Source organism: Narcine bancroftii, chromosome 12 (genome assembly GCF_036971445.1).
Source record: "Narcine bancroftii isolate sNarBan1 chromosome 12, sNarBan1.hap1, whole genome shotgun sequence".
Classification (NCBI taxonomy): Eukaryota; Metazoa; Chordata; class Chondrichthyes; order Torpediniformes; family Narcinidae; genus Narcine; species Narcine bancroftii.
The window spans coordinates 6,563,520-6,578,220 of NC_091480.1; the positions used below are offsets into that span (position 1 = coordinate 6,563,520).

At 42.8% G+C, this 14,701-nt stretch overlaps 1 protein-coding gene across 3 annotated transcripts in view; it reads right to left on the reverse strand.

Moving 5' to 3' along the window:
* usp42 (ubiquitin specific peptidase 42) overlaps window positions 1–14,701 on the reverse strand; it is a 65,168-nt gene that overhangs the window by 6,061 nt on the left and 44,406 nt on the right. For all 3 annotated transcript variants that reach the window (XM_069906020.1, XM_069906023.1, XM_069906022.1), the window contains exons 15-19: window positions 11,730–13,121; window positions 9,050–9,369; window positions 6,996–7,145; window positions 4,313–4,416; window positions 1,076–1,143 (exon numbers count right to left, since the gene is read on the reverse strand). In XM_069906020.1, the coding sequence (XP_069762121.1) occupies window positions 1,081–1,143; window positions 4,313–4,416; window positions 6,996–7,145; window positions 9,050–9,369; window positions 11,730–13,121 (2,029 nt within the window). In that variant the 3' untranslated portion in view covers window positions 1,076–1,080. The remainder of the gene's footprint in view (window positions 1–1,075; window positions 1,144–4,312; window positions 4,417–6,995; window positions 7,146–9,049; window positions 9,370–11,729; window positions 13,122–14,701) is intronic.

Consider the following 14,701-nt stretch of genomic DNA (forward strand, 5'->3'; position numbering starts at 1 on the left):
ATTGCTATAACCTCATTACCTTTCCCAGTTTGGATTATAATGGCCACTAACACTGCCCTAACTAAAGCTTCTGTTTCCAGTTCTCTACTTACTATTGATGCCTTTTTTCCTTTTCTTTCTTTAGTTAATCCCGATGGCAACTCTATAAATCTCGCACGCTATTTTACAATATCTTGGTACATAGTTTAATGTCCTCTTTAATTTTGTTTTGTTTATACAAGATGCAAAATAACCCAAACTGGGGGAACTCCTGACAAAGGACCCAGGCCCGAAATGTTGGTTATCCTTTACTTCACCTGGATGCTGCATGACCTGCTGAGTTTCTCCAGTGCACTTGTGTGTTGCACTCAACCCCAGCATTGACAGACATTCTTGCTCAACTCTGCTGGAGGAGCTCAGAGGGTTACAGACGCTGCCTGCTTGTGGCAGGAGAGGAATAAGATGCTTTCGGCAAGACCCTGAATCAGGGCTGAGTGTTGGGGAAGATGGCCAGTATCAAGGGGGAGGGGCGAGGCAGGAGCTGGTAAGTAATCGGGTGATGGACAGATGGAGGCAGGAGGGGGAGTGAAGTGTGGAGGGAGCACAGGCTGGGAGGTGCAAGAGGGTTGTACATGAGGTGGGTGATGAGTGGATCTGAATGGGGAAGGATGTTGTTTATTATTCATCCTTTCCCCTTTGAATTTTAAACCCCTCCAATCTTATTGAAGGACTGGCCTGTTGGTTGTTAAATTATTTTTTCCCCACAACATCAGTGTTTGCTAGCATAAATAACAGCAGTTTTACAAAGATTTCTATTTGTATTTAAAAAAGTCAGATAGCAGACAACATGCTTAAAGTGAGGGGGGGTGGATGCAGCAAGAATTAAGGGAAATGTGCAGGGGAGAATAGTGAGTACGTGGAACTGGCTGTGAGAGGTAGTGGGGGAAACAAATACGAAAGTAATGTTTCTGGATAGGCTTGGAAACATGCGGGGAATGGAGGGATATGGATCACGTGCAGGCAGAGGTTTGGTTGAATTTGGGGAATGCGCATTGTGCTGTTTCTTGTTCTACACGTGCACCTATCAATCACTGACCTGTATTAAAGCTTCCCTTCCACGCCGGTGTAGTAAGCTTTCTGTTCTTCACATCTCTTTTCATTAGTCTGGGGGGGAGAAGAAGCACGAGTGGTGGCTGCAGGAAGGTGTAGATACACGAGTTGCAAACACTCAAAATAACTGCTCACAGACTTGGCGTTTCAAAGGATTTCTCAGGCATCTTTGAAGGCTCCAGAGAAACTTCACAGTTGGAGAGTGGATGGTTGCTGTGATCGTGTATTGTATTTTAACATTCACTGATGAGTTACATAATTCCAAGGTTCAACAGGGCAGGATAGTTCTTTCCACAGAGCTGGCACTAGAAATGAGGCAAATATCTAGATGCTGGAATCTGAAGCCAAACAATCTGCTGGAGAAACTCAGTGGGCCAGTGGGAGGGAAACACCCTCAGTCCTGGTGAAGAACTTTGACTCAAAATATCGACCAATTGTTTTCTCCTACTGACGCTGTTCGACCTGCCGAGTTTCTCCAGCAGATTGAGTTGGGGGCAAATGACCATTCTTCTGTGCTCTGAAATGGTTCTGCACAGTACGGTTTAACAGGTACAAACGACATGCTCTGATGGGGTACCTGAGAATGAGGCCACAAAATTGTTGATGGAAGTTATAGCTCACAATGTGTGCAGAAACCTGGAGTTCTCTCCAGGTTTGCGCCTCTTGGGGCATCGAGTATTTGAGGCAATAAACCTCAACACGTTTTAGTCAAACTAATTGTTGGTTGGACCATATTTGGGGTATTGTGTGCAGTTTCAGTTGCCACCCTGTGGGAAGGATGTTGAACTAATGGGAGGATGCAAAAAAAATTCACAAAGATGTTGCTTGGATTAGAGGGGTTGAATGAAAACAGAGATGCCAGAGTAATTCAGTAGGTCACGCAGTGTCCACAGGAGATAAAGATATACAATGGACGTTCCGAGGGTCCTTCTTCAAGGGGGGGATTTAAGTTAGAAGGGGTGATTAGATGGACTGCGAGAGGGACCATTGTCCTTGGAGTGAAGGAGGCTGAGAGGTGATTAGATGGACTGCGAGAGGGACCGAGTGAAGGAGGCTGAGGGGTGACCTGATTGATGCTTATCAAATCATGATGGTTTCCCCAGAGCTGGGGAGTCTAAAACCTGGAGGGCATGAATCTCAGGTGAGGGAGGAAACATTTAAAGGGGACCTGAGGAGCACCTCTTTCTCCCCCCCCCCCCCGCCCCCCCACACACCCTAACCCCAAGGGTGGTGGGTGAAGTGGTAAGAGGTGGGGACAATGACAATATTCAAAGGGGTATTTGGAAAAGCACGTGAATAGGAAAGGTTTAGTAGGGAGATGGTTCAAATGGGATTGGATGAGAAGGATATCTTGGTCAGCATAGATGAGTTGGGCCAAAGGAAGATGCTGTATGCTCTAGTATTCTATATTTATCAGGTAAAGGTAACCAGATACAGAGCTAGAGATGAAGCTAGAGATAGCTCATGCTCGAATGGATTAGAGGGTCGTAGTTGGTAATTTGTTTTTTTTCCCTTTCTCAGTGAATCTTCTTCCATGTATTGAGTAAATGGTGGAATACTGGTGAGCTTTTATATTGCACCAGCTTTTCATCCCACTTATAAAGTAGATGTTCTGATACCTTCTCCCCTATTTTATCCAGCTCTATCTTAGCCCAATCTGGTTTTTCCCTTGTCTGGTAAAAATCTGATAAATACCTTAATTGTGCTGCTCTATAATAATTTTAAAAGTTTAGTAACTGCACCACCTTGTTTGTACCACTCTGTTAATTTATCTAACTTTATCCTCAGTTTCCCCCTTTCCATAAAAATTTCCTTATTATTCTCTTTAGTTCATTGAAGAATTTCTGTTAAGGGAATTGGTAACAATTGAAATAAGAATTGTTTCCTTGGGAAGACATTCATTTTAATGCAATTTACCTTCCCTATCAACGTTAGTGGTAATTCTTTCCAATGCTCTAAGTCTTCCTGTAATTTCTTTATTAATGGCTGATAATTTAATTTGGTGGCTTAAATTATTATCTAATCTAATACCTAGGTATCGGATTGCTTGTGTTTGCCATTTAAATGGTGATTCTTTTTTAAATTCTATATAATCCGCATTACTCATTGGCATCGCTTCACTTTTATTTGCGTTGATCTTGTACCCCGATATTTCTTCATATTCCTTCAATTTCTTATGTAGTTCTTTTATTGATATTTCTGGTTCTGTTAAGTATACTATGATGTCATCTGCAAATAAACTGATTTTCTACTCCTCCTCCTTTATTTTTATCCCTTTCATTTTATTTTTTGTTCTTATCAGTTCTGCCAATGGTTCCATTGCTGAAGCGAACAGTGAGGGAGAGAGTGGACATCCCTGCCGACTTGACTTACTTAATTTAAATTGGTTCGATACATATCCATTTACTGTCACCTTTGCCAATGGTCCATTATATAATGGTTTAATCCAATTAATATATTTTTCTGGTAGATTGAACCTCTGTAATACTTTAAATAAATAGTTCCATTCTACCCTGTCAAAGGCTTTTTCTGCATCTAAAGGAATGGATAAGAGGGTTGAAGAATCTCCTTCTGTTGCTAACTCCAGGAAGGTACACTGGTACAACAAGGGACCTGCAGAACGACAAGGGACGCTGGAGCTTCGTTTCCAGAGAGCAAGTTACAATGATTGAAGTAAAAACATGATGCTGGAGAAACTCAGCAGGTCACCCAGTGTATTTTGTAAGGCAAAGATAAAGATATATAACCGTTTCAGGCCCGAGCCCTTCATCAAGGCATGAATAAAATGTAGGCGGGCGCCTGAACAACAGCACTGGGGGGAGGGGGAGGAGCACAGGCCCAAAGGCAAGAAGTAATAGATGGATAAGGGAGCGAGGGCACAAGAGAAAACAGGGTGCCCTCCCTCCTTCATCCACCTATCTCTTGCTTGTGGGCCTGATCTCCTGCCGTTCCACCCCCCAACATTTTACTTAGGCGCCTGTCTACATTTTGCTCACATCTTGATGAAGGGCTAAAGCCCGAATTGTTGGTTATGCATCTTTATCTTTGCTGTATAAAGTACACAGTTCAACCTGGTGAGTTTCTCCAGCATTCAGTTTTTACTACAGTGTGTCTTGCAAGCTTTTGTGTTTCCCTCCTTACAATGGTGGAATTTTGCTTTCCGTGCAACGACCTTGAGCAAAACAGTGGAAGATCATCAAGACTTTCTTTAATGCACACATACCTTCTGTCTTACAGAATCCCTAAAAGTACTAACAGCAGAAAGGTTGCTCCTGCTCTCCGTCGGACAGCTCTCCTTGTAACTGTGCGTGTAGTGCTTGTCTAGTACTGTCAGAGAAAATCAAAATTAAATTGAGTTTTGGTTTTTTAAAAAAAAAAGCACAGCCAGTGCTCAACTATTTAATTTCAAGACTCCCATATTTGTGTACAGGTTTTAAAAATCAAGACAGAGAAGCCCAGTGCTTTTCAGGTTCATAACATGGAGGAAGCGAAGCAGGTGTTATAATAAGGTTTGAGATTCAGCTCCCCAATTCAACAGAGATGCCCTCCCTCTGGGCCAGCAGTGAATGAGCTGGATGCTTGGTGAACGTTAACACATCTACATTTCGTGAATTGGGACAGGGTCCAGGCTTACTGACACTTGCTCGAGTCTAAATGCCAACAGCAACAATGATCCACCACTTCAGTAGAGGCCTCGCGTTCAAAACAACATTAACCTCTGCCACTTCTCGAATCTCTGTACATTCAAACTCCCAGTCTCTGACACCTGTGGGAATTGTTATATGCCGGAGAAGTTGTTTGAGCAGCACGTTGCATGATAGGTGAACTAAAGGCGAAGCACACCAATTTTAAACTCTCTTGTTTTTAACCCTTTTATTTCCACAATTTTGTTTTGCCAGTTGTTTTAGGTACGAGTAGAAACATGTACCACTAAAATTATATCACTTTTTAATTTTAAGTAGCATTATCTTCAGCATCACTAAGAATTTTTATTCAAGCTAATACCTGGACTTGTTTTTTTCTGACTTTCTCTCACTATCACTCACTGTGACTGGAAGGCCGAGTTCCACCTGTTCTTTGTTAAATTCCAGGAACAAATTGGCCAGACTGGTGAGGTGCCACGACAGACAGTGGTTGCAGGAGGATAAACTCAAAATGTTTACCGCTGCCACGCATCCCAACCCCAAAGGCACCTGCAGAGCGCACGGTGGCTGAGACCCTGTATATGCTTTGGAACGCAAAGCTCCAGATTCAAGGACAGACACCTGAATGGAGCCCTCACTGTTAAAAGCAGTGTCTATACCTTTCTATTGCCTGCACTATGGTTTTGTACTTTCTCCACACCCAGCACTATTTGGCTTCTGCTTCTCCGGTTATATATTTATTTTTCCACAACCTGCTGTGCAAGTTGAGTTGGGTGGATAGCACACCAAAAGCTTTCAGTACAAATAAACAATTCCGTTCAATCTCACCGTGATTGTTAAAGACATCAGACCATCTTAAAGGCATTTGGTCAAAAGACCCTTTCCAGTGCTGTGCAAGAATTATTATTTCCCCTTAGAATTGCTTATGAATATGCCAACACATCCTTCCTTTTCGATAAGGCTCACAGTACTCCATGCCGTCTAAGCAATGCCTTATAAAGCCTCAACATTACATCCTTACTTTTATATTCCATCCCTCTTGAAATGAATGCTAGCATTGCATTTTACCACAGACTCTACCTGCAAGCTAGTCTTTAGGGAATTTTGCACAAGGACTCCCAAATCCCTCTGCACCTCTGATTCTTGAATTCCTTCCCCGTTCACAAGAATGATCCTGGAGTGAAAGGGTTATCATTTGAGGAGCACGATGGCTCTGGAATTGCACTGTCTGGAGTTTAGAAGACCTCGAATACTGAGAAGATTGGATAGAGAGGGCGTGATGATGGGGGAGTGTGGGAACAGAGGGTACAACCTCAGAATACCAAGGATATAGTGTGAGCAGAACAATTAAGACATCAGTCGAGTTGCGATTGAGACACAGTAAAACCCCTGGTATTCGGCACCTATGGGGAACTGGTAGATGCCAGTTAAGCGTATTTTCTGGTTGCTTATGATTGTATGTTGTGTGATTGGTAAAATAGCAGAGAGGTGCACAAATTTTAAACCCTTTTCTTCAGCCCATTTATAATTCCTCTACTTTTGGCCATTTGCTGAAGGCTGCCAGCTTCTTGAAGTCCAGATGACAGGGGTTTTACTGTACAAAGGTGGCACTACAGAGAGTGCTTCGTTGGTACAGAGAAAAGGCAGCATAATTTTATTCGACTGAGGTTCATTCAGGAGTCTGATAACAGCAGGGAAGAAACAGTCCTTGAATATGGAGCCTGTGATCTCACACTGGTGAATCTCTTCCCTGATGGGAGGAGGGTTAGGAGAGTGGGACAAGTCTTTTAACATGTTGGCTTGTTTGGCCAAGGCAGCAGGAATTATAGACGGAGGGGGGGTGGAGTGCGCGACGTCATGAGTCACGTTCACAGCATCTTGCGCATTCTTATTTTGCAGTCTGTGACCTTGATGCAACTTTCCTCCATACTGAGGAGACCTGCTCACATGACTCAGAGCTACACCCATGTCATTAATAGACTGCCAACTACCAAGCTGATCCCTCTCACATCGCACTAATCACATCTTACCATTTCCTCGTTTCGTTTACCTAGTCTACTATTCTTGACAATATATTACCCTCAGGTCCACCATCTTGGGCACTAACCTGTTTAGTGGTACTTTCCGTTATCCCTGATCTTGAATCTCCACCGATTTTAGAGCTAGAGAACTATTTTAACTATCCAAGACAAAGCTGGAGCAGGAAGAAAGAACTGGGAGGTAAAGCAAGTCAAATGAGTACCTAGTAACATAATTACTTACAGTGTTCTTTATCCAGTTTTGAATGCTTGTACGAATCACTGCCATTTTCTAACCTCTTCCTTGACCACTCATTATGATGGTCATTAATGGAGCCTGACCCAACGTAGTCCAGAAGGTACCTGCCAATACCTCCATCATTTAACGTTTCTTCTGTAATATAATAAGGAATTATTGGAAAAATCAACAGTTAGAATTGAAGATTTAATAAATCTCAAAATTTGATATAATTATATCATGGTTTATGTGAACTATCACTCGAATTTTCAAATGGCTTTAAAAGAATCAAAACAAAAGCCTTCCCTATTTAAGGACATGGAATGGATTTTCCTGTGAGATTCTATGCAGCAGACTTGAGGCCAGGTTAGTCATTAGTCATTAACACATTTAACAATGCAATTTCAACTTGATCGATAAAGACCTGTAACTTCCTAGATGCACAAGAGATGGAAAGCAAATCCAATTTGGTAAACACTTTGCATATTGCAGACAGATTGGCTGGGAAGATGGATCCCTCGACATTTCAATTTAAAGATTAAAATTCCTTTTAAAATGTTCATGAGATTATTCTGAGCATGACCTGGTACGGTATTTTTCTCGTCATTTTTTTTCAGTTATTGCTACCAAGAATAAACTGGCTCCTGTGGTCGTCTGTTCAGATACCAAATGGAAACCTGACCCCAGGATTTGGGATACTTTTCGTGCTAGACATGAGCTGACCCCAAGACCCTGGCTTGGGTCATCCAGTTAGGCTCCCCAGCAGTGGTCAGCTCTACGAGGGTGACAGCACACACTTCACTGGGAAATTCATGGCTTTTACTGTCGTTTGGAACAGAGGACTGCACAGATGTTAGCTAATTGGCCTTTGCCTGCATCTTTTTAAAAAAAAATTTGCTCACCATTACTTCTTTAGTGATAACAATTGTATCGAGGACCTCACCTCCATCACATCGATAACATCTCTCTGGCACTTTATACCACTAATTCAGCATGAAGAATGATTAAAGCCTCCTCCTTCTCATGCTATTTACTCCTAAGAACTTAAAGTTGTCAACTATCTCCACCTCAGCACTGTTGACACGGACAGGGAAGTGAGCTCTGCTCTTCTTCCTGCGGTTGACGACTAGCTCCTTGGTCTTGCCTTTTAATGACACATCCAACGTATTACTCTCAAACCAGGTGCTGTCCACCCTTTCTACTTCCTGCACCCCAAAACCACAACGACTACATTAAGCCTTACCTATCTAGTTGGGACACTCCACATCTCTTGCATTGACTAGAGTTTGTGTCGAGCTGCTGGGAACAACAGGACTTGTGAAATTTGTATTAATCATTCACTTACAAAAATGAGATCCAATTCAGAGATTTAAATAATCCTATTTGAATTTTTGTATGGTCAGAAATAGCAACAGGCCAAAGACTGATTTCTCCAGGAAATGTGCTTAATTTAAGGGACACTTTTCAGTGTGGTTTTTGTGTTTAAAACCCCATGAGTCAAAATTCCCATGAATCTGTTGTGCAACTGTACAACCCTCTTCTGCACAACAATGCAAGATGTTTAAATTTTCAACACAAGTACATTAAGTATCATAAGCTAATAACATTCACTGTGTTCTTTGAACTTTCCTCTAATTTTTCTGATTGACTATTAACTACTGAGTGGCCAGCAGCCACAGATGATCAAAAAATAAAATCATACAGGAATGAGAAAAAATGCAAGTAACTTAACATCAGGACGTCAAGTCACACTTTCAGTAAAAGCTATTTCACGAGTCACAACTCAGCTCTGCATCAAAGGTAAAAACACCAAAATACTGGAGAACTCAACCAGTTTTGCAGCGTCCATTGGAAGTAAAGATAATATAACTGACATTACGAGTCTGAGCCCTTCAAGGTCACTTTGAAGAAGGCCTCAGGCCTGAACCATGTTATCTATCTTTACCTCCGATGGATGCTGTGAGACCTGCTGAGTTCCCTCCAGTAATTTCGGTGTTTTCACTACATTCACAGCGTCTGCAGCCTTTCGCCTTTCACAACAACTCAGCACTGCAGCCTACCTCTGCTGTGGAAGTGAGAACCATTCTCCTTGCTGTCCATATGGACAGTTTTAGCTCTCTGTGGCATTCGATCATCATACCCTTGCTTGTATCTGTGCATCTTATCTTCAGGATAGCTGGCTGGTGCTGGTTGACAGAACCGCTCCCTTTCACCTGCAGTGTTAGCCGATTTTACACTCTGGTGCTTCCTGGAATGATGGTGCTCTTTTCGGTAATGGCCATCTTTGTCCTCATGATGTCGCTTCTTCTTTTTCTTCTTCTTCCTGTGTTTTCTCTCATCAACCCCAGATCCCAATTCAGACCCATCCACCGAGTGTTGCCTGGAAAATTTAGATTGCCATCATAAGTCCCCAGCAAAATAAAAAGGACACAATGAGTGAAAAGTCATTGGACTGACTACCCAAACCATTTATTTGATAAGGAACCACAATTCAAACTTTTGGCCAGGTTGAAACATAGAATAGCAGCACACAACAGAAACAGCCCCCTCAGTCCACAAGCCTGATCTGACCATGATACCAGTATCAACTGCACATCATTCCATTGTGTGGGAAGGGAAAAGTTCAGTGGGTTCAAAGAGCAATGAGCTCTGAACACAGACTAAATCCAGAAAAGAGATTTATTAAAACACACGCAAGGGGACTGCAATAGGGGTAACACACATTCATACTCTCAATCACAAAACACAGTATAATCAGCCACATCTGACTGAACACCACTGATACTAGCAAATGTGTACACGTTTACAAGTACAGTACAACCCAGTCACATTGGACTGAACACTACCGATACTAGCAAATGTGTACACGATTGCAAGTACAGTACAACCCAGTCACATTGGACTGAACACTACCGATACTAGCAACTGTGTACACGTTTACAAGTACAGTACAACCCAGTTACATTGGACTGAACACTACCGATACTAGCAATTGTGTACACGATTACAAGTACAGTACAACCCAGTCACATTGGACTGAACACTACCGATACTAGCAAATGTGTACACGATTGCAAGTACAGTACAACCCAGTCACATTGGACTGAACACTACCGATACTAGCAAATGTGTACACGATTGCAAGTACAGTACAACCCAGTCACATTGGACTGAACACTACAATACTAGCAACTGTGTACATACTTTTACCAACCAAGGATTACAATGCACTATATTGTCTAATCTGGGCACAGCTCCCATAATATCTAACAGACAGATTCTGGTGTAGTGCATACTCCTCCAATGATGTCCACTGATCGCAACTTGCAGTGGAGCAGGGTTCGTCTCAATACCGAAGAGCAAAGAGGAAGAGCTACTGCACCTGGTGGACATAGTAAAGTAAGCTGGAGGGTCCAGCTCATGTAATCATGTAATCAGATGATTAAAGGGGCCAATGGTCAAGAGTGGACCAATGGGTGGTCAGAGTCCAACCTTGATTGGCAGGTGATGTGAATTCTAACTAGGTTCCCGACAGAGGTCACATGACCATCCACAGTTCGCATTCCCACCGAGTTCCAGAGGTCACGTGACCCCCACAATTCTCACTGCAACCCCTTCATTCCCAGTCTGTCCCAATGCATCTTAAACATTGCTATCGTTTCTGCTTCCACCACTGCCCCTTCCACTCGGTGTTTAAAAAAAGTACTTGTAAATCTTCTTTCCCCCTTTCAAATCAAGGCCTTGCCCTCTACTTTTTTGACAATGTCATCCTGAAATCTGCTGGTCTCTTGTGATTTGATAGGTTTCTATCAGTTCACGGCTTAGCTGCTGATGTACCAGAATGAAGAATTTAAGTTTGTCAAACCTCTCAAGCCACATCCTAATGACACTATGTAGCACCCACTCTAAATAAAACAACAAATTACGTGTCATCATCAGATTCTAGGGTTCCCCATACCCATTTACAAGCACATGGGAGTCAAAGGAGGTTGACCCCTAAGCCAACCAATATAATCCTAGCTCAAGCCAGGGCTGGAAGTAGAGCCTAGATGTTTGTAGCTCGCAGCGCCATAGCTTCCATCTCATCTTAAGATGAAAAACCTATGGTATACAAAATAGTTTTCACGGTTCTGACCATGGCACGCAAACATTCATTTGCATCAGTTAAACAAGAAAATCTGCAGATGCTGGGGTTGAGTGCAATATACAAATGGGTGGAGAAACTCAGCAGGTCATGCAGCATCCAGGGGAAGTAAAGGGAAAACCAACATTTTGGGCCTGGTCCATTTGTCAGGAATAATTTTAAAAATCCACATCACTTCACTCTTTTAATTATTTTTTAAAGTTAGACAAACAGCACGGCAACAGGCCCTTTCAGCCCATGCTGTCCAATTACACCCAATTAACCCACACCCCCAGTACGATTGAAGGATTGGAGGAAAAAACCTAGGCAGAGATGGGGAGAACATCTAAACTCCTTATGGACAACATGGGATCTGAACCCCAGTCCTGATTGCTGGAGCTGTAACAGCATCACGCTAACCACTACACCAACCAGGCCACCCGTCCTTAATGAAAAAGTGGAGCACCACAGGAAAATTGGTCAAAGGTGAAAAGATCGAAGGAGCTAAACTGTAAAATATACTTCAAACTGTAAAGAAATTCAACCACAGAGACTTTTGGTTTAAACCCTCCCAATGTGTAAAGCCACACTTGGTCAAAAAGCATGAGCCATTTTACCGATGATTTCTCTCTCGGTGTTTGTCCTTTGATGCCTTTTTCTTCTTCGACTTCTTGTGCCTTTTTGTTCTCCGTTCCTCAGATGGCCGATCCCTACAGAATTTTTTCCATTTCCATTCTGTGACACCCTCGCTGGTCTCACTGCCTCCACGTTTCCTCTTGCGTTCTGACCTGTACTCCAGTCCATTGTATTCAAACTGATTGCTCCAAGACCTGCCATTAGAGGTCACGCTGTACTTCTCTCTGTGAAATCTATCCTGGTAAGGATAATGGAAAGACACCAATGGCTTTGAACTGAAGTAACCTTGCCTGTCAGCTAGAAACTCATGATCTCTTTTAGATTTATAAGCTCTCCCGTCCTGGTAGTCCATTTTGTGAGACCAATGAGGGTAAATGCAACTTGTTGATCTTTCCAGTTCCTTTTCATTCTGGGATAACCGTCTTTCTTTGTGCTCCCGCGACCTGTGTCTGTAGTCGGAATCGCTCTTAGAATGATCCCTTGGCCATGTTCTTCTTTTCTCTTCGTTACTCCGCTCCCTATTTCGGGGTTCCACACGGACTGTCATAGGGTTCTCTTTCTCTGAAATCCGGTTTTCCTCGGGACCAGCCGTTACCTGGTCTGGAGAAATAACTGCTGTTTTGTAAGTGCTGTCCAACTCCAAATGGCTGTTGATATTTTGATGAGAACTTTCTTTGACAGACGCAATGATCAAACCAGTTGGTTCTTGCTCTGCCTTTTGGAGTACAATCTTTTGGTTCAACTCTTTGTGAGGCTGATCTTTGTTGACAGGTTGGTTACTTTCGTCCAATGTCCGATGATGATGTGTTTCCCCAAGAGACTGATGTTTCTCAGCTGAATGATCATATTTTCCCACTGATGAAGTTTCCTCTGGACTCGTTCTCGTCTCATTAGAAGAATGCTCTTCTTCAGTTTGCCTCTCATTGTCACAATCAGATTGAGGTTTAATTCCCCGCTTTCTCACCTCCCGCAATTCACTACATGGCTCATTATTTTCAGGACCACGCCCATTGGTCACATGGTTCATCGGCCAAACCTCCTCCTCGCTCTGACTAGCCGTGGCCCTTTCTTCGGTCTCCACCTCACAATCAGTTTCTGCTGGGGTAGTTTGGACATCGTGCAGAGGGTTCGGGTTGCGGGGACTGCCGATGACAGCGCAGCATTCATCGACGCTCCTCTGGCAGTCACCGTGGTCTTTCAAGGGATCGACTGGGGATGATGTGGACATTCCGCCAGAATCTTCGTTTACCAGAGGACTCGGGCTCGCCTCTTTCTTGGTCATGCATGTTTGGATTGCGTCTGCATCACCACCGCCACTGTGATTCATCACAGAACAGGTCTTTGACGGGATAAGCAAGTGACGTTCATTTCCCCTGTAAAGAAGCATTTTATTAGTTTCTTAAACAGGATAAATATGCAGCTTACAAATATACAGTAGAAGTGGGAAAATTGGGACTGCTCGGAGAATGGGTTGGTCCGGATATTGAGATTTTCCGGATTCTTGGGATGTACTTTTCAAATTTATGGGGAATAGAGATGAATTTTGATAGTTTATTCATTAACAAATACAACATGCTTAACTTATCAAAGCAAACAGTTTAAAAAAAATAAAAAGGCCACTGTGCATCTGTGGAACTTACACAGGCACACCCACACACAAAAGCCCACTTAATTTAAAAAGTTTGCCAGTTTTGGAAAAGTCTGGATTCTCAGGTGGTCTGGATTTCTGGACTTCTACTGTATCAAACAATTGTAAAAGCACCTTTGTACCATACCCTCTTGTATCTCACAATCCATCCCAACTTTCAGGTCATTCAATGCATTGGATTGATTTTGATTTAGTAATGAAATCCTGTTTGCAAAAAATCAATTTACATTAACCCTGAGCATTTGCCTTGACTCTAATGTTTACACTGCAAGTGGCAGAGGTGAACATTACAGATCAGATTTCACGATCAATTACATCCAGGAGATTTGTTTGGTGGGGGGGGGGGGGGGCACAGTTCCTGATTTAGGGGCATGTCTAAACAGAGTGATGATCATCTCCAAGGAAGGAGGAATATGTGTGTACATGGTTTTGATGGGATTTTTGATCAACTTTAAAATCACCTGGGCACATGTGCCCAAATTGGAGTCACAAAAATAAGGGGTCATTGAAAAAAGAGCAGATGACCTCTGTGTCACTTCAATGTAAAGAACTAATCTGTAGGTCAAGGTGCTACTTGTGTGAAACTTACCACATAATTTGAAGAGAAGTAGTCTTTCAAACATCCTGCAAAATACTTCTCCCTTAAACACTGTGTCTCACATTCACAATTTTATCTTGCACAAATATGAACTTTGTGGTGTTTTAAAAGTAAATCAAGTATTTAAGGAGACACTAGGTTTCAATAAAGTCTGTAGATGTTGGGGTCAAGTGCAATACAAACGTGCTGGAGAAACTCTGTTCACTCAACAACTTCTTATGGATGCTGCATAACCTGCTGAGTTTCTCCAGCACATCTGAGTACAGGTACTCCCTGACGCCACCTACTGGATATTTCAGTGTATAAATTGACTGGCATATGCCGACCCCCATTTTTCAGCCTAATTTTATGGTATACCTGGTGTACAAGTTGACCCTCATTTTTCGGGTTGTCCGAGCCTCCCAGGAACAACTCAAAACATTTTTAATACACCCCAATTGCAAGTAACAAAGATGTAAATTAATTAAGTTTATAAAAAACTCTGCCTACTAGACAGCAACGGCGAGAGCGCACAGAGCTAGAGTGCCGACATCATGCTCCTGACAGGAGCAGAAGCCTCGGTCTACTAGGCAGGGTCCCTGGTAAGAGTGAATATGGCGACGCCCAGGGGTGGGGAAGTGTCGGGGAGCAGCGATGCCCAGGGGTGGGGAAGTGTCGGGGAGCGGCGATGCCCAGGGGTGGGGAAGTGTATGCTTGCATGCTGAATT